Source organism: Gopherus flavomarginatus, chromosome 6, assembly GCF_025201925.1.
Source record: "Gopherus flavomarginatus isolate rGopFla2 chromosome 6, rGopFla2.mat.asm, whole genome shotgun sequence".
NCBI classification, from domain to species: Eukaryota; Metazoa; Chordata; order Testudines; family Testudinidae; genus Gopherus; species Gopherus flavomarginatus.
Window position 1 is genome coordinate 65,315,499 of NC_066622.1, and position 22,758 is coordinate 65,338,256.

Genomic DNA, 22,758 nt, shown 5'->3' on the forward strand with positions numbered 1-22,758 from the left:
AACTGCCCTTAACCCTCACCTGTTACTGACACCCCTTGCACCCCATATTACTGATTCTCCCGTAGTGTCCCACTGCACTAGCACCCACCGACCTCTTGCCCTGCGTGGTCCGTGGGCGCTAGACACCTCTCACACACTCACCGCCTAGGGTACCGCCACGGCCGAGCCCACCAGCTCCCCAAGAACCCCCTCCCGGCGCCTCTTGCCTCTTTCTCCCCACTCTCTCTCTCGAGGGGCCCTAGGATACGGCACTGCTGGGACGGCAACTGTTCCTGGGGGCTCCCACCCAGGACAGGCTCGTTGCTCTGGGGCAGTTCTCCCCGGGGATAGGGGCAGGGGGTCGCTGTTTTCCCCGGGGCTGGGATGGGGAGGAACGGGCCCAGCACCCTGTAACTGGGTGTACGGGCTCCCCTCTAACAGGGGGGTCAGGTCCGCCAGGCTCCTCTCCCACGGTGCGTCGGGGCGCCCAGGCGAAGGGAGGCTCCCCACCCCGCGCGGTCTCATGGAAGTTAGCACTTGCCGTAACTACTCACCCGCCAGAGACGCGTCCCACCAGAGCCTGCAACATCCTCGCGCCCTTCGTCCCACCCCCCTCGCTGCTATAGCTACGGGGAGCCAAGGCAACCGGATCTCGCGAGACTACCCCATAAACTCCATCGCTTCCGCGAGAACCTGCTCCGAAAAGGGGAGGGGGAGAGGGCGCTCGAGCACCCGCCTCTCGCGAGAAAAGGCATCCGAAAAGGGGAGGATCTAAAGGAAAAGCAAATGCGTAGAGCCACAATATGGCGGCGAGCAGAGCGCGCAGTGGGCGGGGCCTAAAGGAGGCGCGGGGGCGGGGCTGCAGAAGTGAAAGCCATGGGGCGTGGGGACCACCATGTTGCGCGCGAGCGGGGATGTCTTTTCGTTTGTACTCTGAGCGCGGGGCTTCCCCGGCCCAGCATCCTTGGGCGCTTCGCTGTTGGCCGCGCACCCTGACAGCTCCCTCAGAGACACTAGGGCCAGGAACTGCCTTTGGCTTTACAGACAGCCAGGGGTTCGCAGCATCACACGCCTCCGGGAGTGGGAGCTTCACAACTTCATCAGTGCCAGCCTGCTGGTCAATGTTGCAGGGGTCGGGAACCCTGGATTTCTAAAGTGCCCCCGGTCTGCAGTGCCGGGCTACCCCGTTTGTCAGGCAGGGCTAGCGCCTCGCTCCCCCAGAGACCAGGCTCCCCAGTGTGTGATGCAGCACTCCTTCCCTCAGAAATGATGCTTCCCAGCCCATGCAGGGCTCCTCCCTTTCGCCCCCTGCCAAGGCAAGTTCCAGTCTGGAATTTATTCACGCCCCCTCCATTTTGTTTTGTTCAGTATGGCCTCTCTTCCCCCCGGGGGCTGGCCTGAGCTGCTCATATGAGCCCCCTTCCCCCACTGAGGGCAAGCGCGTGCTCCCCCTCCCCTGCATGGGGTTAGTCAGAACTTCCCCCTCCAGCCCAGTGCAGAACTGGCCCAAGCCGCTCACCCGAGTGCCCCGCCCCCGTCACAGGTCTGGCGTCGCTGCTCACACCAGCCCTGCCTGCCCGCCCCTCGCGAAACTCTGGCTGGCATTGCAGCTCACTTGAGCCCTGGCTGCCCCCTGCCTCCCTTTCTGGCACTGAGCTGGTATCACTGCTTGGCTCCTGCATGTTCCTCTGCACCCCGCTTTTTTTGACAAACGTGAGCATTTGTCAGTTGGTAAGAATACGCAGGACAAATGCCCGCTTTTGGGAAAAAACAAAAGTCAGGATGGTGGGACAGGGCTTTAAGAAGGAACTGTCCCAGCCAAAATGGGATGTATGATCACCCTAGCTCTAAACCAGTGGTTCTCAACGTATTTACCATTGTGGCTGCATATGCAGCTCTCTGTGTGTTATGTGGACTGCAGCCACACAATATATACAATGCCTGTATGACCCTGAGGCTGTCACATGGGCCACAGCTGTGTGCTGATTGGGATGCAGTGCTCTGTTTGTTTACTTAAAGACTGATCCTTCTCTCACAGTGTTGATGATTTTAGCTCTCAATGATTTTATCATAAGTCTTATGATATTTGGTGTTTTTCTTCAAGCCCCAGCTTCTGGAGACATGGGTCTCTACAAGACACTCAGCTTTTACTTTTTTAAAAAGTAAATTAATGGCCCTCTTGATTGTGGAAGAAAAACTGGAAAATGAAAGGCTCAGAAACCAGGTGGAAAATAATAATAACCCAAAATGTATTCTTCTTAAGAAGTCTCATGGTTTTTGAAGCCATACGCATGATTTTTTGAGGCAGTGGCAGATTCCTGATTTTTTTTTTCCAGTGCTTGGAATTGGCAATACTGCTCCCAACAAAATCAGTGGCATCTGAAATCAGATTTGGTCCCCAGTCTAGGTTGATAATATACTAATGAAATCCTGCAGCACTTAGGAGTCCCTATCTAAACCAAGTACTGAGCCCTGCTTTACATGTGAAAAATGATGGAATCAAGCACAAGATAGTGTACTACAAGGCAAATTTCCACATCCCCAAAATCACTACCTTAACTGGTGCTCTTGTCAGAGAAGACCAAATACAGCTAATACCTGGAGTGTTGAACTAAAGAGGGCTGCTCCAGATAGAATTAAGATGCGTTGGAAGTCTATGTGCGTCCAACAAGCTGCATTGTCACTGGTTAGTCTGTCCTTTTTTATGTGGATAAATATAAAAGGCATTAGTCTCTGGTGTTTTTAATGCAACCTCTTTTATCAGTGCTAAGTTAACACATATATAAAACATACATTCATTATAACTCATTTTCAGTCTTTTCTGAACCAAGTCAACCAGGTTAGAAGACAGGAGTGGGGAAAGAAAGCCCCAAGGTTGTCTGAGGGACTCAAAATAACAAAGAGAAACATTTAGGGAGAGTAGTTACAAGGCAGTGCTCAGTCCAAACTAGCTTCAGGCACACTGAAATATGGCTGGTGTTTATAATAGAATATTGAAGCAATTACTCATTTGAGACAGGCACTGTGCAATTTGACTAAAGCACTGTGTTAATATTCAGTGTAATTGAATTTGTATAGCATCTGCAAGCAGTGTAACTTGTCCAGATGAAGTCCTTGCATAGGAGCTTGTGGGCTGTCCACAGGCTTGCCAGAAGAAAGATGATTTTTTTTTATCCCTTTGTCTCTCCTCCTCTTTGAGGACATGGCCTTGGTTTCCCTACAATGATTCTCATGTAAGGAGATTGCTGCCCATGGCTGGCACCTCATCATCACCCTTAATAGATATGGGAGGTCCATAGACTCCTTATTTGCCCTTATGTGCAGGGTGGTGTTATCCACAGTGTGCCTCTGAGTGCAGGCAAAGAATTCCTCAGTGCACCCCTTTCCTCAGCTGGTAATGACCCCAGTAGGATTGTGCATAAAGCATCTCAACACTGACCCTACACTTATTGCACCCCATTCCACTTTTTAAATATACTTTGCCTAATGTATTCTGGATCAGAAGAGGTCCAACATCTCTGAATCATCAGTGTAATGCAACAGAACCATGGTTTTGCCCTGTCGCAGCTCCTCTCCAGCTTGCTAAGGACTTACTGACACAACCACAGTCTCTTTTATGTAATTTTATTGTCCAAACTTCAGTCAGATCAACAAAAACACAATTCCTCAGCTCACCCTGGGCTACAGCTCCCAGGGCTTTATTGTCCCCCTTTAATTCTCCAGTTCCTTCTACTGGCACCAGTTGCTCCTGCTTCCCTCCCTCTCCTTCCAGGGAATTCTAGCAATCCTAGGTTTCCCAGGCTCCCTGTTACCAGGGAGCAGGTAATAAGGATCACATGTCTCCTTAGGCCCAAGTGCCTTTAAAGCTGACCAGTAACAGGTGCAATGGCTCAGTTTCCTCCTAAGGGCCAGTGTCAACCTGACAAAACTTCTCCCATAACTTTTTTATGCAGTGGGCCTTTTCTGATGGGTTTTCTTGGCACAGCCTCACCCTTACATTCCCACAAGCAGAGCTGGTTAAAATTTTTCAAAATATTTTTTCAATTAAAAATGGCCTTTTAAAATGAAAATGTTCACAGAAAGCTTATTTCTTTTAAAAATTTCCAACAAAACTTTGCAAACCAAAATATTTCAAGTTTCTAGTTTTTACTGAAAACTGATAAATTTCCATTAAAATGTTTGAAGTTGTGATAAATGAAAAAGGCAGGGGGGAAGCTCCCTTTTATGGACACCCAGCCAGCCGGTAGCTATAAAATCCCTCTTAGTAGCTGTTCCCTAATTGCTCTACCTGTAAAGGGTTAAAAAGTCTCACTGCTATGCATAGGTAAAAGGGAGTGATTGGGCACCTGGCAGAAAGAGCCAGTGGGAAGGCTAGAACTTTTTAACATTGAAAAAAAACCTCTCCTTTTGTCCGTCTGTTATTGTTCTACCGGGAAAAGGTGGACAGGGCAGCAGCTATCCTGTAAGAAGCTTGGGCCAGGTATGAAAAAGTCATGAGTATCATACCTAGAAACTACTCACCTAAAACCCCAGATATGTAAGTAGATCAGGAAATGTCTAGGAAGACACAATTAGGTTTATCCCTTTTATTTTGTTATGGCTTGTGGCTTCCTCTGTGCTAGCCCCAGGTGCATTTGTTTTCCTTGTAACCTTTAAACTGGACCTCAAGAAAGCTATTCTTGGTGATTAATCCTTGTAGTTTGCTCTTTTAAAATCTAGCAATAGCCAAATGTATTCCCAGATGTATTTTCTTTCCTTTATTTTATTAATAAAATTTACCATTTTTTAAGAATGGAATTGAATTTTTCTGTCTTAAGAGGTTTGTGCATGCTGTTTAATTAGCTGGTGGCAACAGCTGATTTCTTTTTTTTTGTTCTTTCTTTCTTTTTCAGCTCTTCCCCAGAGAGGGGATGAAAGGACTTGAGGGTACCCCACAGGAAGAAATTCCAAAGTGTGCCTTCCTTGGCTCTCAAAGGGGTTCTGCACTTGAGTGGTGGCATCATCTACCAATCCAAGGTCAGAGAAAAGCTGTAACCTTAGGAGTTTAATACAAGCCTGGAGTGGCCAGTATTAATTTTTAGAATCCTTGTGGGCCCCCACCTTCTGCACTCAAAGTGTCAGAGTGGGGAATCAGCCTTGACATGGTGGCAGAGCGGTGGGATCATTTTGAATGAGAGGCACAGACCTCAGGATTTTAAAACAACACATTTTTCCTTTTGGCAACCTGCAAAGCCAGGGAGTTGTGTTTTTTTTTTCTTTTCTTTGCTGCCTGAGGGGGAACAGACACACAAAGGATTCAGCCTGCAGAACCAGGGAGTCCAACAAGCAGTTTATTTTTTTTCTAGCTTCATGGCAACAAAATAGCTAGGCTAGAGTAGGGCAGCCCTGTGCATGAGGTTGTGATTGGGCACCAAAACCCTAGAGCAACCAGTCTTCCCAAAGCAGCACACCACAGAGAAGACAGACCCAGATCAAGCCCAGACATCCAGCTCCATATCAGAAATGCAGGGAGTGGATTTGGGGCCAGAGATTTCCCCAGAGGGAATGGTCAGTCCTCCCCAACCCGAGATCCAGGTGCCAAGATGGAGGGATGCCCTTAACCTAGACCAAGTTCTAACTGCGGAAGACAGGAATTTCTTCCCACAGAAGAAGCGCTTGGAGGCAGACGCAGAGGAGAAGCGCTTGGAAGCAGAGGAGAAGCACTTGGAGGCGGAGAAAAGAAGAGAGGTGAAGCGCTTGGAGGTGGAAATGGCAGCGAAGTGCTTAGAAGCCATGACAGAGCTGCCACTTAGAAAGGGCTAAGCTGGGTCAGTCAAGTAGCCTTAACAGTCCTCCTCCAGGTACCGCTCCCCGTTCCAAGAAATTCCCCACTTACAAGGTAGGCAATGATACAGACACCTCAGAAAATTTTGGAAGGGCCTGCGTTGGATACAACATCTCTACAGATCAGTATATGATGGCGCTGAGGCCACAATTCAGTGGACCCTTAGCAGAGGTGGCAGCTGAAATGCCTAAAGAACACATGAACGAGTACAAACTTTTTAAAGAAAAGGTCAGAATTAGGATGGGACTAACATCTGAGCATGCCTGTTGGTGGTTCAGAGCCCTAAGGTGGAAACCAAATGTGGCATTTTCCCGACACGCCGACCACATTGTAAAAAAAATTGGGATGCCTGGATATCAGTAGCAAATGTTAAGTCTCTGGAAGATCTGTCTCTCCTAATACGTATGGAGCAGTTCTTAGAGGGCTTCCTGAGGAAACAGAAAGGTACATCCCAAAACTGTAATCAAGTTGGAGCCAAATGGGTGGAGATGGCAGAGAAGAAGAAAGCTAGTAGCAGTTGGTGGGGATACCAGAAGGGGCAACCTGAGACGACACCCCACCATCAGAGTCAGCCCAAGGCCCCATCTCACAAGGAGGAACCCTCCACAGAGCCAGGGAGACCCCAGATGCCCTCTCGTCCTACCACCTACTCTCCAACCACGCAACTCGCCCCAGCCCACAGTCATCAGGGTGATGCTTTAAATGTTATGAGCTGGGGCATGTGAAGGCCAACTGCCCCAAGAGCACCAGTCAACTGCAACTCATCACCCTGGGGTCCCACCAAGAGCCTTCAGGCCCAGATACCTCACAAAGACCCCCAGGGTGAAGGGAAACTGTGAGTATGGGTGAGAGGAAGATTACTGTGTGGAAAGACATTGGAGCACAGGTGTCAGCTATCCACCAATCCCTGGCGGACCCCATATTCATCAACCCAGAGGCCCAAGTGACAGTGCTACCCTTTAAGGCCAGCTCTTTTAACTTGCCTACAGACAAGTTGCCTGTCCAGTACAAGGGCTGGTCAGGAATACGGACCTTTGCAGTCTATGACGATTATCTCATTCTCATGCTGCTGGGAGAAGACTTAGCCATCCATGTGAGGCAAACAAAAAGGGTGGAGATGGTCACCTGCAGCCAGGCTAAACAGGCCTCCACACCTAACTCCATTCCTGAGCCTCCTACAAGGACCTAGTCTGTGTCCCCGGATACCACAGGTCTGGGGACCCAGCCAGAGGTGGTGGAACTAGACCCCAGACCAGAGTCTATTGCAGTGGTTGTAGATCCAGTTCCTGGGACCCAACCATAACCAACCCAAGGATCGGAACTGGTAGAGCAGTCAGCACAAGAGCCCATGCTTGCAACCCCACTAGAGTCAAGGGAGCCAGCACCAAGGGGCGCCACAGAGCCTGCGCCTGCAGCAGCAGCAGCTAAACCGGTGCAAGATGCTCATCCGGAGCTTGAAATACAACCTAGTGCACCAGTGGAGAGCAGTTCATAGTTGACGAAGACACCCTATCCCCTGTATCGCTTCCAGTGGAACCAAGCCCAAGTCCACAATCCAGCGAGGAACTAATGTATCTAGCATCAAGAAAGCAGTTTCAGGCAGAGCAGGAAGTGGATGAAAGCCTCAAGGGAGCTTGGATGGTGGCATGGAGCAACCCACCACCTCTCAGCTCTTCTAATAGATCCAGGTTTGTTGTAGGAGGACTCTTATACAAGGAGTGGGCACAAGGAGGACTGGCATCCTCAGAGACAGTTGGTAGTCCCAACTAAGAATAGGGAAAAGCTCTTGAGCTTAGTCCACGATCACCCTAGTGGCCATGCTGGGTGAATAGGACAAAAGACCATCTGGGAAAGTCATTCGACTGGGAGGGAATGGGCAAGGACATTTCTACCTATGTCTGGTCTTGTGAGGTGTGCCAGAGGGTGGGAAAGCCCCAAGACCAGGTCAAGGCCCCTCTCCAGCCACTCCCCATAATTGAGGTTCCATTTCAGTGTGTAGCTGTGGATATTCTGGGTCCTTTCCCTAAGAAGATACCCAGAGGAAATCTGTACTGACCTTAATGGATTTTGCCACTCAATGACCAGAAGCAGTAGCTCTAAGTAACACCAGGGCTAAAAGCATGAGCCAAGCATTGGCAGAAATTTTTGCCAGGATAAGTTGGCCCTCCGACATCCTTACAGATCCTTACTAACTTCCTGACAGGGACCATGAAACGTCTTTGGGAAGCTCATGGGGTGAACCACTTGGTTGCCACCCCTTACCACCATCAAATGAATGGCCTAGTGGAGAAGTTTAATGGAACTTTGGGGGCCATGATACGTAAATTTGTGAATAAGCACTCCAATGATTGGACCCTAGTGTTGCAGCAGTTGCTTTTTGCCTACAGGGCTGTACCTCATCCTAGTTTGGGGTTTTCACTCTTTGAACTCGTTTATGGCCATGAAGTTAAGGGGCCATTGCAGTTGGTGAAGCATCAATGGAGGGGGGTTACATCTTCTCCAGGAACTAACATTTTGGGGTTTTCTGCTGCTGTCTCCTGGTTCCTCCTGGCCGGCCTCGGTGAGGTCAGTCGGGGGCTCCTGGGAAGACATGGGTGCTCCTGGCCAGCCTCGGTGAGGTCGGTCGGGAGTGCCTGAGCAGACATGAGTGCTCCTGGCTGACCTCGGTGAGGTCGATCTGGGGCGCCTGGACATAAACGGGAGTGACTCCAGGTCATTTCCTTCTTTACGTTTTGTCTAATGGAGAGTCAGTCCTGCCTGGAATATCAGGTAAGCCTACCAAAGAACCAGAAAGGCAAAGGGCCGCTCTGGGTCAGAGCCCCAAACTTCCCATTTCTATGATGAGCTGCAGGAAGAATGTGGCCAGCAGCAGTGCAGGAGAGAAGGGAAGGCATGGGAGCTGCTTCCAGCTGCCGGGGAATGGGGATGACCAGGGGCAGCTCTATGTTTTTTGCTGCCCCAAGCACGGCAGTCAGGTGGCCTTTGGTGTCACGCCTGTGGGCTGTCCACTGGTCACGCGGATTCGGCGGCGTTTCTGCGGGTGATCTGCCGGTCTCGCGCCTTTGTACCTGCCGCTGAATTGCCACCGAAGCCGCGGGAATGGTGGGCCTCCCACAGTCATGCCGCCAAAGGCTGCCTGACTGCCGCCCTAACGGTGACCTGTATGCAACCTCCCGTGGCTTGCCATCCCAGGCACACACTTGCTGCGCTGGTGCCTGGAGCCGCCCTGGGGATGAATTGGCCCATGTCTTTGCAAAGCTCATCTCTTCTCCCCCTACTCCTACCCCCCCGCCCCCCACATCCTGGTGCTGGAAGTAGCTTGTCCCTTCCTACCTGCATAGTGTTGAAAGGCAGCTAACACCTCCAGGCTGCTGCTGGCCACTGACATAACCCAGCTGCAGCACAGGCAGGAAGGGGTTAAGCCCTAAGGATTAACATTGTCAACCCTCCAAGATTGCCCTGAAGTCTTCAGGAATTAAAGATTAATCTTTAATTTAAGATTGTCATGTGATGGAACCTCCCGGAATACAACCAAAACTGACCACCCCACTAAGGGTACATGGTGCACCAGGGCCCAGGGAACCTGGCTGCAGGGATTGCAGCGAACCTGGCCAGAGAGGTGGTACAGGAGAAGAGGGTGCCTAGGGGGTGGAGCAGTCCCATGCTCACTGGGGCAGGACCCAGGGTAGTGACGGGGGACAGAGAGTGAAGAGGGTGCTCAGCCCCTGCCCTGGTAGCTGCTGTGGAGCCTGTAGGTATAGGGAGTGAACAGGCTGGAAACTGCTCCTCTCCCCTCCCCTCCTCCCCCCCTGCCACTCCAGAGTTTAGCTGCAGGGTGGAGAGGCTTCCCTGTACCAGTGCTGTGTGGGACTTTGGAACATGCAGGGCTTGGCTCCTCCTGGCTAGCACGCTGGGCTGGAGGGTCTTGGGCTTTCCCAAGTGCCATCCAGAAATGGGATGGGGGGCCAGGGCCCTGGTGGCTGAGAGCTAGCATGCAGCAGGGGCTGGGCTGATGGACCAGCAGAGGGAATGGCTGGCCCTACGCTCTGCATCTTCGTCCTGCCACCAGCCTTGCACACCCATCCCTATTGTCAGTCACTGGACCCCCCCACCACTCACTGCTGGTGGGCAGGTGGCTGGTGAGCAGGGATCTGGCCAGCAGCAGGATCCACCAGTACTGATGTGGGGGAGATAGAAAATACAGAACAATTTGCCTGTTTTAAAGAAAAAGTTGGGACACCTGCAGAAGGGCTTAAATACAGGACTGTCCCTTTTAAAATGGCCTACCATTTGGCAGTCTTTGCTTAGAGGGTTCAAATACTGGAAAGGCTGAAGGAACTGCAGTTCTGACTTCAGGGGTGCAATCTGAGTAGCAGTACAGGAACAGAAGAGCAGAGGATGTGGCAGCTCGTGATTAACGTGCAGTGGCACAGCAGAGTGGAGTCTCAGGACTAGCATAGTAGGATTGTTGTAGTTGAGGACCAAGGTCAACTGGCAGAGGTGTATGACCAGTAGCGGTTGCCATGTGGAGGCACTGTGATCCAGCAGACAAAGCATAGGATTAGTAGTGAGGAAACCTGTCTTCTCATCCCAGCTTTGTCACTGACTCATTGCATGACCTTGGGTAAGTTTCTTCACCTTTCTCTATTTCAACTTCCCCAACTATAAAATAAGGCTAAGTATGTTTACCCAGCCCTGTGAGAAACCTTGAGTTCGACTGGTGAAAATATCTGTATTTGGGCTAAGTGTTGTTACTGGTATGTGTACAGTTTACTAGTTCTGAGAAGCACTCTGCGCTACACACTAGTTAAATAATAGATTAGCAGGTCCTAGTGTGATGTGTAGCTATTTAATTTTTACTTACCAAAGCCCAGAGCACTCAAAAGAACTTGGTGACCAGCAGTGGGAGCTCCTCACTCAGCACTAAATTATACACCAGGAGCTCCCCTGCAACCATCCCCTTCAGACAGTTGCCTACAAAGCAGATGGGATTTTCACTGTGTCCTGAAGATCAACGGTTACAAGCTCTAGTGGACCAGGAGGTGAACAAATGAGTTCCACAGCCTAAGGCGCTCCACAGAGACTGCCCTGTCTCCAGCTCCCAAACGTTCAGCTCCTGAGACTGTCACCAAAACACCTCAGATGCTATGGTGGTAGATGGTGAGAATGAGGCAGTCTCTTGGATAGCCAAGACCAGACCATGCAAGATGTGTAGATCTGCACAGTCCGTTGCATTGTGATCAGAAGCACGGAAGTCCCCAGAGTTGATATAACATGCTCTTTGAAGCTAATGCTGCTAAGCTGGTGAGCAGTCACATTCTGCACTAGGTGCAGCTTTTGTGTAGTCTCCATGTCTAACCCCATTATATGTGGTTAGCTGGTGCAAAGGGCATCCATGTGCACTCCTCCCTCATTGGTGCCTGTGGTGTTGGTGTATGTTGGCAACCCCCAGACTAATATTGTCCTAATCTTGTTATGACTGTTTCCAATACAGCCTGAGCAGCCATTTTTTTCAGACCTGACACAAAAACAAACAAACAAAGACTGCTTTATTTCCTTTAGGTGCTTTATTGATTGTTAACAAGTGACAAGACAGGTTCAATATGGAGCAGCCAGGCAACATGCAGTGACATTAAACATAGGCCATAATTTTGTCTTTTCTCGCCTTGGTGGGTACAAAGACAAGCCATCTCTCTTGCTCACTCACTCTTGCTCTTTTACAGTGCTTTCCTTCTGTCTGCTTCTGACATGGATGAACACCACAGCAAAGATCAGCTTAGAACCTACTGGGAACTTGTCTGTCCTAAGGACAAAGTGGAGGAAGGATCCCTGGGACTGCCAGCATATTTCTCAGCTCCCCACAATATACTTGCAAGTGTGAGGGGTTGAGAGCAAAGAAAGGAAGGAAAGAAGAGAATGGGATTTATAGCTCTTCTGTTTCACCGTCCATCGGCACTTTGATCTCGATGTTGTACTCCGTGGGTTCTCCTGATGCCTGCCAGGGGATTGGGGTCCTGTTGAAGGAGCGTCTTGTGTTGATTTCTTGATTATAGACAATGATGGGTTCTGGCACTAAAGGACCAACATCAAACTCAGGCATCTGGAAGGTCATCAGCTTGCGTGCCTTCTCATACCCACCATAAGGCATGGCAGTCCTGGGACAAGGTGACAAATGGAGTCAGCAAGCAGCGCATTTATAAACAATATGATTTAGAAAAGAAAAACGTTATTGTCATTTCTAATGTTTATCAGTGAAGAGTTGAAGGCTCCAGTAGAGAAGAAAAGAGTCACCAGCTGCAGGAGTCGCTCTCCCACAAAATCTACCAAACATCAAAAACTAATTGTACCATACACATATACCTCTCCAGTGCCTTCAGTATTAAACAAGGTGCTTGATAGTTCTTTTCCTATACTTTTCCCCGTACTGTTCTACACCAGGCCAACCTCTGCCACAGCTGCTAGTGGCTCCATAAACTTATAAAAAGGAGGCTTCATGGTGTACTTCTGGGGTATTCTGCGCCAAAAATTTAAAAATTCTGCACCAAAAAAAAAAAAATTCTGCACACAGTATTTTAAAATTCTGCAAATGTTGTTAAAATAACACTACATAATCATGCCAGTTTCAATTATTTTGGTAATTTATTTCAAAATACCAGTCAGCAAGTATGTCTGAAACAATACAGACATTTATGAAAATTCCTGCAGAAGTAGAGAGTTAAGGAAACCCCTATGACAACCTAGTTCCTGTTTCTCTGCCCCCTTCTCCCCCCACCCAAGCCCAGCTGCGAGGCTCGCCCCGGCCCAGATACCCCCACCCTTTTCCTCCCCAGAGCCCAGCCATGGGGACCCCCCCTTGCCCAGACATGCGCCCCCTCCCCTCCCAGAGCCCAGCTGCAGGCCTCCCCCCTTGCCCAGACACCTACCCCTCCAACCCTCCCAGATCCAAGGGATCCAGAGGGAGAAACAGCCTGATGCTCGGTCCCAGGCTTGCATGGAGTTTCCTCCACGCCTCCCTCTCCTTCCTCCAGGACATGCTGGGAACTGCAGCTGCCAGGAACCCTCTAGCTCCCTCCCCCTCCCCCTCGCCACAGCAGTGTTTTCTATGTGTGAGCTGGGCTCTGCCAGGTCCAGCAGTCACTAGTGGCAGCTAGCAGCACTGCAGCCTATTTCTGTGGAGGAAAAGAAATTCTGCACACACAACGTTAATTTCTGTAAAATTCTGCATTGTGCAGTGGTGCAGAATTCCCCCAGGTGTAATGGCACAGCAGCTCTAGCAAAGATGTGGAGTCAGGTGAGCGCTGGGTTCTAATCCCCCTTGAGCCTTTGTTTCATTCTGTAACTGAAGATTAGTCAACACATACTGCCTCTTTCAGCAACATGGATGCGGATGGGTGTGATTAAAATCTAGAAATGCACTGGAAAGCTGCTGCTGTGCTAGAAATATCTGTAAGACACTCTTTGCTCATAAGAAGGAGCAATAAGTGCCTGGTTCTCAACTGCAGTACTGTGGATACTTGGGCCCCAAGTCTTTAAGAGCCATTTTTCCAGGGCTCTACAGGTCATTATGGTAATAAATCCATGGCTGCAGACATGACTAGAGACACTGCTGTTGCCAGCTAAACCATGTGTAATGTATTCTGGGGAAGGTGGAAAAGAACTAAGGACCTCTGCTTCCAGAACAAAGCCTTCTAAAGAAGAATCCCCATTTGTTGTCTCTAGTCCTAAAACTTCTCTCCCCTTTGTAGGCTTCCAGCAATTAGCCCCACAAGAGGCTGCAACATGGCATGTGTGAAAAACCCATTGACATTGTTAAGGGTGAAGTGGCCGCATCCAACATTGTTCTATGGCTCATGTACCCTGCATTACACCTCCAAGTGGCCTCACCTGTTAAAAGATTTGTAATGGGGGAGTTCAGCTTTGGGACCATACGACAACAAGTCAATGGTGAATTGACTTTTCTCCTGAGGGCTTATGCCCATAGCTCGCTCCCATGGAGAGATATAGGTCTTAAAGACAGAGACTTTTTTCCCACCTCCTGACTTTTCACCTGAACACAAACAGAGAAGAGAAGAACATTTTGATCAAGTGAGATTTGCACAGAACAAATGCATTTTCCATGTCATAGGCATCAAACTTAAAAGCAACTGAATTTTATCAGCTGACCCTGCAAGTCACAAATTAAAAGCTAAAGTCCATGGCAGGAGTTCTCAAACTTAAGAGATATTATCTCATGGACCACTTCCTTTCCCATTCACAATCATGTTTCGTGGACCACATTTTGAGAGCCACTTTTCTATGGAGCTTCATCAGAGCACATGCTGGGAAGTTGATTTTTTTACAGCAGTGAGGCCCACGGCATAGCCTTGTATCATGCACAAGAGTGGGCTTCTCCCACTGCAAAAGACATGACATGGAAGATGGACTCCAGCCTTTTTGTGAGCCTGGCAAGAGAGCAAAATAGGTGGCCACAGGAGACACAATCAGCCAAGCAACCAACTGAGTATCACTGGCTTTTCCCTCTAGTTTTGTTGTTATATAGCTGTTCACATGGCATGGATTATGCATACCAGCGTACTACTGCAGGGCTGGAGAGGAGGGCGGATTTGTGCGGATTAGGTAGCATGTGAAAGTTGGCTGGTTACAAAAGGGTTGTTCCCGAGGGCTGTGTTGTGAACAATGGTTTGTGTGTTGCACTGCTGGAGACACACATTGTCTTGGCCATCAGGGCCAGAGAAGGGTGGCTGAGGTTACCCACTCTGGCCCCTTGCGTTTTGCTGGACACTCTCCTACGTCATTCAGACTGATGACTAGAGATGGAGGGTGAAATCCTGGCCTCACTGAATCAATAGGAGTTTTGCCATTTACTGGAATGGGGCCAGGATTTCACCCAGAATGTGGATGTTCCAGCTTGGGGTAGCTGCTGCCCAGCCAGTCCGACACCTTTAAGAAGCTACATCAGGCCCCTGTCAGGTTAATCTTGATAAAGAGACATTTATAATAAACAGCCTGTAGCCCAAACATAAACCTCAGTAAGAGCACAGGGATGGCTTGCTTCAACCTGCCCCAGGTCCAGGCAGACTCTTTCAGGGCAGGCAGAAAGAGTGTCACATTCCCCAAAGCCCCAGCTGGATGTTCAGGCTCTTTTCCCAGGAAGGTCTATCTGTCTACCAGCCAGCCCTTTCCTATCTGAGAGGGAAGCCTTTGTAAAAGCAGAAATGCTGCCTACTCCCTGAATTAACCCCTTCCTCCCTTATTTGGGATGTGGGTGTGTAAATTCCATCAGCATTACATGAGGCCCAAACAAACTCTGGGCCAAACACCACCAAATACGGGGGAGTTTGGTCCTACAGCCAAACTCTGCACCTAGTTCCTCTCTCTATAAAGGGCCAAACCCAAATCCCAGACACTAACGCCCTTGAACTTCAGGATCTTTGCAACTAAGTGTTGTTCCTTCTAACAACGTCCCAACTAACCTCTTCTTGAACATGTCTGATTTGACCACATCCCTCTGCATGCGTCAGTACTTTTTATAAGTTGATGTTTTTATCGGGGTGCACCAGTGACATGAACAGACCATCCAATTACACTTTTGTGGGCTGCATTGTCACTGGGCTGCCTGCTTCAGACATTATTATTTTTCTAAACTGCTAAGAATGGCTAAACAATAGCCTAGAGACTTCTGTTGGGGTCTCCCTGTACAAATTCACATCCTAGTGACTACAGAGCTGCACGTTCAAGGAGTGAAATCGGTGGCCTGGGAGTCACAAGTTCTAGGTTCTAGTTCCAGTTCAACCATTAACTTAGTGGATGACCTTAGACAAGTTACTTTCACTCTGTGTGCCTTAGTTTACTCAGCTGAGCACAATGGCACTTACCTACCAGCAGCGTTAATTCAGCAGTGCTTTGTAGGTCACTTTAAGATTCTTAGACGACAGGCACCTTAGACATACAAGGAACTATTTTTTTAGCAGTGCCTTCCTCTGATTTGGATCCGATCAGACTGAAGTGCATTGTGTTATTCCTCCCACCATCAGGGTGTCTACTGCAGTTTGCACCGAAAACAGCAGTGTTTATAATGTCAACTGCAAAGTCTGAATAGCACAGCTTTTGTATTCTTTTTTTCCCATCATCACCATCTTCTTTGGGCTCACTTATTTTCTCTCTCATTCAGAGCCAGACTTTAGGCCTTGCCAAATCCACAGCCCCAAGCCTTCCTGCTTCAGGGCCTTTGGCCCTTTTCCTTGTGAAGACCCTGGGGTCAGTAAAGCAGTTTAGAAGGCAACAGAACAGTAGGAGTGAAAGAAAGAAATAACGGGGCTCCACTTCTGCAGCAAGAGCCAGAGGGTTGGCCTACATCCCCTCTGAGCCCCTGCCAGTAATGTGACAATGACAGACAAGAATCGCACGTTTGCAGCAATGAAGGGAGGCCCACCTGGAACTGCTAAGGCTGGTTCTGATCTAATTCCAAATGTGGATTCTTCCTCATTAATTAAGGCTGACATTTTCAAAGCCATCTAAGAGATTAATGGGAATTGATGAAGAAAGGATGCTGAGTTGATTTAATACAAGGGATTTAGTTCCAGAGGTTTCTGGCCAAAGTAATTGGAGGATCAAATTAACCAAGGACTGAAGTAGGCGGAAAGTATTATACACACATCATTAAGAATCAATAAAAATATTGAATAGATTTTGATTATTTCAGCAGAATAATAATTAGTGATGAGTGACCCTCAAAAGATTTGATGGTTCAGTTCTGATGCTTATCTGAAACTTCTCTGCATTTAGCTGAATGTCTTCCATCCCAAAACAAAGCAAACATATAGGCACGTAGAAAGTGACATACCAGATCCAACCAATGATCCAACGAGACCAGCACCCATCTCTAACTGTGGCCAATGATGGATGTTTCTGAAGAAGGTGTAAAACCTCATAATGGACAATATGTAATATAAGCAAATGCTGTACCAACCTTGGCAGATCAAGGTTTCTTACCAGGTTTTTCACAACTTCCTTGATTTAGCTAGGACAGATACATTCTGATAAAATTTTGATATTCCTTTGTCTTCCCAATACCAGGCAGAGGTGAGCAAAACCATGAGACAAAAGTCAATTCAACTTTTCCAAACTTTGAGAAGGAATTGGGTTTGGAAGGTTCAGCTCACATCTTTTCTTTTAGCCACACCCATTCCTAACAATGATAATAGGCCAAATTCTGACATTTACCCCATCCTCACTTTTAGTGTGTGAGAGATACTTGCCTTTTCCAGCAGCATCACTTCCTCCACCATCCACTCCTCCCCCACTTCCGGCTGAGCCCCTGGCAAGATCAGCTTCAGTGCCTCCAGCACCACCTTTGCTCCCAGGCTTAGGAGGAGGAGCAGGGGGATAGTGCAGTTTACTAGTTCCATACTGCCCTGCAGTTACTCCACCCACCATCCGCCCACCACTGTGCAAGTAACCATGAGCTTCTCCTCCATAATGTCCTCCAACAGCAGGGATGAACTTCTGAAAGTGATCCTGGAGTGAGAGAACAAAGGGCAGAAGTTATTGTTACTGGGCATATTCCATTTATATTTCCTTGGTGTGGAGCTCAAAGGGAGCTTGATGGGTCTCCTCCTAGTTCCTACTGGACATCTGTCCAAATTACAAAAACACTTGCAACATGTAGCGTGGAACTTTCCCTGTATCTAGTAAAGGGGCAGGCATGGAAGAGCAGGGGATGCTGAAGGTCATTTTTTGAGGTGCACTGGCAGGGCTACTTTAGAGGCCAGGGTGTGGAAGAGCAGGGGATGCTGGAGGGGAGGGATGAGGCACATTAGCAGATCTGTGCAGGTACTCTGAACTAGAACTGCAGGGTCAGGAGTGAAGTGCACCAGTAGAGCTGGGACTGTGGCAGGACTGGAATAACAGGAGGAGTGTGACAGGGTCTGCTTACCCCGCAGTAGCCCAGACAGGGTTAAGCCCATATTATTGACAGCGGAAGTCCTGCCTCCCCAGCAGGATTAGGTATGCCCAGATGCTCTAGCAGTATAAAGGGAGGAAGGCCAGCTCATTCTGGGCTGAAGGCTGCAGGAGAAGGACCTGTCTGAGAAGTTCCTGTGGAGGGCCAGCCACAGCACCGGGAATCAGATCCTCCCTGGGCCTGCTTGAACGGTGACTGGTGGAGCCACAGGAGATGATCGGCCTAGCTGACCACAGAGAGTCTGAACTCTCATGGGACACCCCAATGCAGACACTGGTAGGAAGTGACCCAGGGAGGGTGATGGAGTGGTACCTCCCACCCGGGAAACCTCAGTGTTTTTCAGTAGGATCCCCCCCACTGAGTCAGTGGCAAGTTGCTATGCCACTGTTAGGGCCCTGGGTTGGGCCTGTTGGAGTTGAGAAGGCCTGGGCCCCCCACTGAGGCCACCATACCCCTTGGGGAGTGCCCCACTCTCATATACGCTGACTGCTAGGCCACGCTGCCCTGAGCGTGGGGCCTATAGATGCTGCCTGCTAGACCATGCTGCCCTCCACTTGAGGGCGGCACTATAGATGCTGGCAGCTAGGCCATGCTGCCCTGCCCCTAGGGGCATAAACTGTCACAAGGAGATATAGGTCAGAAATGAGGTGCACTGACTAAGCTGAGGTGGACGGGGCTGGAATAGTAGGGAGTGCTTCATGGCAGGAATGTACTAGCATGGCAAGGTAAGGTAAATGAGAGCTGAGTCTATAGCCCACTAAGTATGCTGGTACCAGGACTTGTGACAACGTGAAACTGCTCCTTTGGCCACCGGTGCATTGGTTCTTCTTTACAGGCAGCTTTATATGGCTCGTCTTTAACAGGGTGACTAGCCTAGTGAAGAGCAGGAAGCAATGGGTGTGATATATTTTCATTTTAGTAAGGCTTTTGACAGTCCCACATGACTGTCAGTGCAGACTAGATGAAATGGCTCTAGGGTGAGTGCAATACTGATTGAAAGACTATACTCAAAGAGTAGTTAGCAATGGTTCATTGTTAAACTGGGAGTGTGTAACTAGTGGTGCCCCACAGGGGTCAGTCCTGGCTCTGGTACTAGTCAATATTTTTATTAATGACTTGGATAATGTAGTGGATAAAATTTGCAGATGACACCAAGCTGGGAGGGGTTGCAGCACTTTGGAGGACGGGATTAGAATTCAACACAATCTTGAAAAATTAGAGAATTGGTTGAAATAAATAGGATGAAAATCAATAAAGACAAGTGCAAAGTATTTCACTTAGGAAGGAAATATCAAATACACAGCTACAAAATGAAAACTGTAGGTGGTGATACTGCTGAAAGGGATCTCGGGATTATAGTGGATCACAAATTGAATATCAATCAATAATGTGAAGCAGTTGCAAAAAAAGGCTAATATCATTCTGGGGTATATTAACAGGAGTGTTGCATGTAAGACACAGGAGGTAATTGTCCCGCTCTACTCAGCACTGGTGAGGCCTCAGGCAGAGTGCTGTGTCCAATGCTGAGTGCCACACTTTAGGAAAGATGTGGACAAACTGGAGAGACTCCAGAGGAGAGCAACAAAAATGATCAAAGGTTTAGGAAACCTGATGTCTGAGAAAAGGCTTAAAAAACTGGGCAGGCTTAGTCTTGAGAAAATAAGACTGAAAGGGGAACTGATAACAGTCTTCAAATATGATGAGTGGTTATAAAGGGGACAGTGATCAAATTGTTCACCATATGGACTGAATGTAGGATAAGAAGCAATGTGCTTAATCTGCAGCAAGGGACATTTAGCTTAGACATTAGGAAAAACTTTCTAACAATAAGGATAGTTAAATACTGGAATAGGCTTCCAAGGGAGGTTGTGGAATCACCATCACTGGAGGTGTTTAAGACACCAGTTAGGGATGGTCTAGGTTTACTTGGTCCTGCTTCAGTGCAGAGGGCTGGATTTGATGACTTCTCGAAGTCTGTGATGGAGTGGCCACCCCACACAAGGCCAGAAGGGTAAATGAGGCCAATTAACCTTAGGCTGCACCTGGAGGAAACCTAGGAAGTGCTAGGGCCTAACTGCTGATGAAGTCTGGTTGGGGGCAGGAGCTGGACAGACTCTATAAAGAAAGGAAGTTGGAGGCTGCGGGAGGAAACCTGCAGTGGCATTCCCTGATACAAGTAGGAAGAGCAGGAAGCTGCAAAGAGAGTCTAGGAAGCAGTCCAGGGAAGGAGCAATAAGGGCTGGGAGAGTAAAAGCCCCGAGCTGCTAGGTTGAAGGTCCTCAGACTGGAACCCCATGTAGAGGATGGGCCCAGGTTCCCCTCCTAGCCACTGTGAGTGGCAGAGACCAGGCACTGGGGAATGGAGTGCCTGAGACAGTTTGCCTCAAAGGACTTGTGATACCCCAGAAGAGGGGGAGAACATTAATGTGACTTAGTTGGAGGGCTAAGCTATGAAGTGGAAAGTGCTGCCATGGAGTGAGTGAGTGGAATGATGGACTGAGTAACCACAGGAAGGGGCATCTGACAAAGTGGCAGAGCAGATTCCCCAGATGAGCCACAAGGAAGAGCAAGGTCCCCTTCCAGTCCTACATGTCTATGATTCTGTGAAGGCTGTGAAAACCTGGAGGCATGGCAGCTTGTGAGAACACTCAAGGCTTCCATGAGACCCACTGCATATGCAAGAGAAAAGTAAGGGAATGAAAGTTTTTATTATAAACCTAGTGGATATTAGCAAACCAGCTCTAGCCAGCCAGCATGGTGAGGAAGAAACTTGCATTTGTCTAAAAGAAAAAGCTGGCTTTGCTGTTGAGGTCCTCTGCCCTCCCTAGCAAGGGCTAGCAAACATAGTCTCATATAACCTAAAAGCAGGTTCTGTTCCACCTAATATTGGCTTGATTTTGCAAAGCGCCAAGCACATTTAATGCCCTTTGACTTATTTTCGGGAAGAGGGCACATGGCCCATTGTGGGGTGGAACCCCCAGAAGGGGAAGGGTGTGGTGCCAGACATGGCAGTACCCCATATTCCCTCAGTGTGATTTAAGCAAATACCTATGTGGAATAAAAATTTAAGTGACATATATGGCAGTACCATGTACATTCAATGTTTTACATATTGAATATATGTGGGATTATATCTTGACACATATGAGCTAAAAGAAAGTGGCTCCTTTGGAATATTACAGTCTGTACACAGACACAGGTATCGCATATAAAACATGTAATACTACCCATGTACATGTATCACATATGTTCTTTGCACTTGGATTTGGGGGTAGGTTATAGGCACATGAAGCAATAATGGAGCAAGTCAGATGAAGATGAACCAAAGATGCATTCATCATGCTATACTGCCTGCATAAATTCCCCTGATGCAGCCAATTGGCAATGTGAATCCCATGATTCTTTAAAGGCTTACGGATTCTTCATGTCTCTTATACCTAGTGCAGTTTAGCAAAGAGAAGCTTTCCAGGCTGTAACAGGCTTTCAAGGCCAGCTGTTCATTCAGCTAAAAATAGATGAGAAGAAGTGAAAACCCCACAAGGCTCAGTGTGGCATTATCAACCCTCCACTCCATGCCTCAGTGACATTGTCCAGAGCTTTACAGCAGGTCATCCAAGCTGCAGCCCAGGCATCCAGCCATCAGCAAGCTAAACAAATGAAGCTGGTGCCACTGGCACCCTTTGGGAACATCTCTCCTATCCCCACATGAATGGGCTTTCCATTTTAGGAACAGGGAGGATTAGGTTCCCCTGAATATCAGAAAACACTGGGGATAGAGAGAACTGTGATCATGGAGGTTTCATCTCTTCTACCTGGGGCTGTACACAGAGGATGGTGAGACTGTCTGTTTGGAGATACACCTCTACCCCAATATAACGCTACCCGATATAACACGAATTCGGATATAATGCAGTAAAGCAGCGCTCTGGGGGAGCAGGGCTGCGTACTCCGGCAGATCAAATCAAGTTCGATATAATGCGGTTTCACCTATAATGCAGTAAGATTTTTTGGCTGCAGAGGACAGCGTTATATCGGGGTAGAGGTGTACATGGAGAACTGCACAGCTGTATAAAGGCAGACTGAAATAAAGGGGTGTTTTGGGATGTTGGGGGGAGGTCGTCTCAAAGCGCTAACACATGGCACTGCATCTATCACTTAAAAAGTTCTCTCTCCTTTCCACCAAAACTGCTGGTGGGCCAGCTACTCCAGAAGGAGACCTGCTCATGGGAAAGGTCATATAGAAAAGAGAATTGTTCTTGCAGAACCCTTCTAGTTCCTGCATCCAGAGTGGGCCTGGTGTCCTGGTACATCTTGTGTCATTCATCCCTCCTTGTGCAACAGGTGAAGAAAGCTAGTCTCAGCCTAATGTTTTCTATAACAGACAGCAGCTCCTGAAGGAGAGTCCCAGACAGGAGACTGTACCTGGTTAAAGTTGGGAGGGGGAAGCTGTGTCTCTGTTGCTTGTTAGATGCCAGAGGTAAAGGTGTTTAAAGGGAAATGTGACTACCAATAGGCTGTCTCAGGGGCTGGGTGGCTAACCTTTCACCTGTAGGTTACCAGCTTGAATGTAAACCAAAAGCTGCTACCACCTGGAGGCCATTTGGGGTGCATCTACACTGCAGCTTGAACATGCCTCCCAGTCCAGGTAGACAGAGCTGGCTAGCTCTGCTTGAGCAAGTATAGTAACATAGCAATGTGGACATCGCAGCATTGGCTACCTGCCTGACTCCCAGCCAGCTCAGGCCCCTGGGTCTGCACTTGAGTGGCTAGCTCATGCCGCGTTGTCTGCACTGCTACATTTAGCATGTTAGCTAACGTGGAGCTAACACATGTCTGTCTGCCTGGGCTGGAAGGCTGCAGTGTAGCTATATGCTAGGGGACCAGCATGAAAGGAGTTTAGTGAGCCCAGTTCAAGTCCACATCACAAAAAGCACCGCCAGGATCAGTATTAATTGGCCCCCTTGTTGGCAGTTATGGCAGAGAGGCAAAGGAG

General features: G+C 48.6%; 1 protein-coding gene and 1 long non-coding RNA gene across 3 annotated transcripts in view; one reads left to right on the forward strand and one right to left on the reverse strand.

The window, feature by feature from the left end:
• The first annotated feature begins 747 nt into the window (after positions 1-747).
• LOC127054325 (uncharacterized) lies at positions 748-9,616 on the forward strand. Its single transcript, XR_007775217.1, has 3 exons — positions 748-846; positions 4,872-4,995; positions 7,335-9,616. It is a non-coding gene; the product is annotated as an uncharacterized LOC127054325 (long non-coding RNA).
• A 1,718-nt stretch (positions 9,617-11,334) lies between these two features.
• The window catches only part of MYOZ1 (myozenin 1), a 31,070-nt gene continuing 19,646 nt past the window's right edge, over positions 11,335-22,758 (reverse strand). For both annotated transcript variants that reach the window (XM_050960287.1, XM_050960286.1), the window contains exons 4-6: positions 17,062-17,320; positions 13,688-13,850; positions 11,335-11,958 (exon numbers count right to left, since the gene is read on the reverse strand). In XM_050960287.1, the coding sequence (XP_050816244.1) occupies positions 11,727-11,958; positions 13,688-13,850; positions 17,062-17,320 (654 nt within the window). In that variant the 3' untranslated portion in view covers positions 11,335-11,726. The remainder of the gene's footprint in view (positions 11,959-13,687; positions 13,851-17,061; positions 17,321-22,758) is intronic.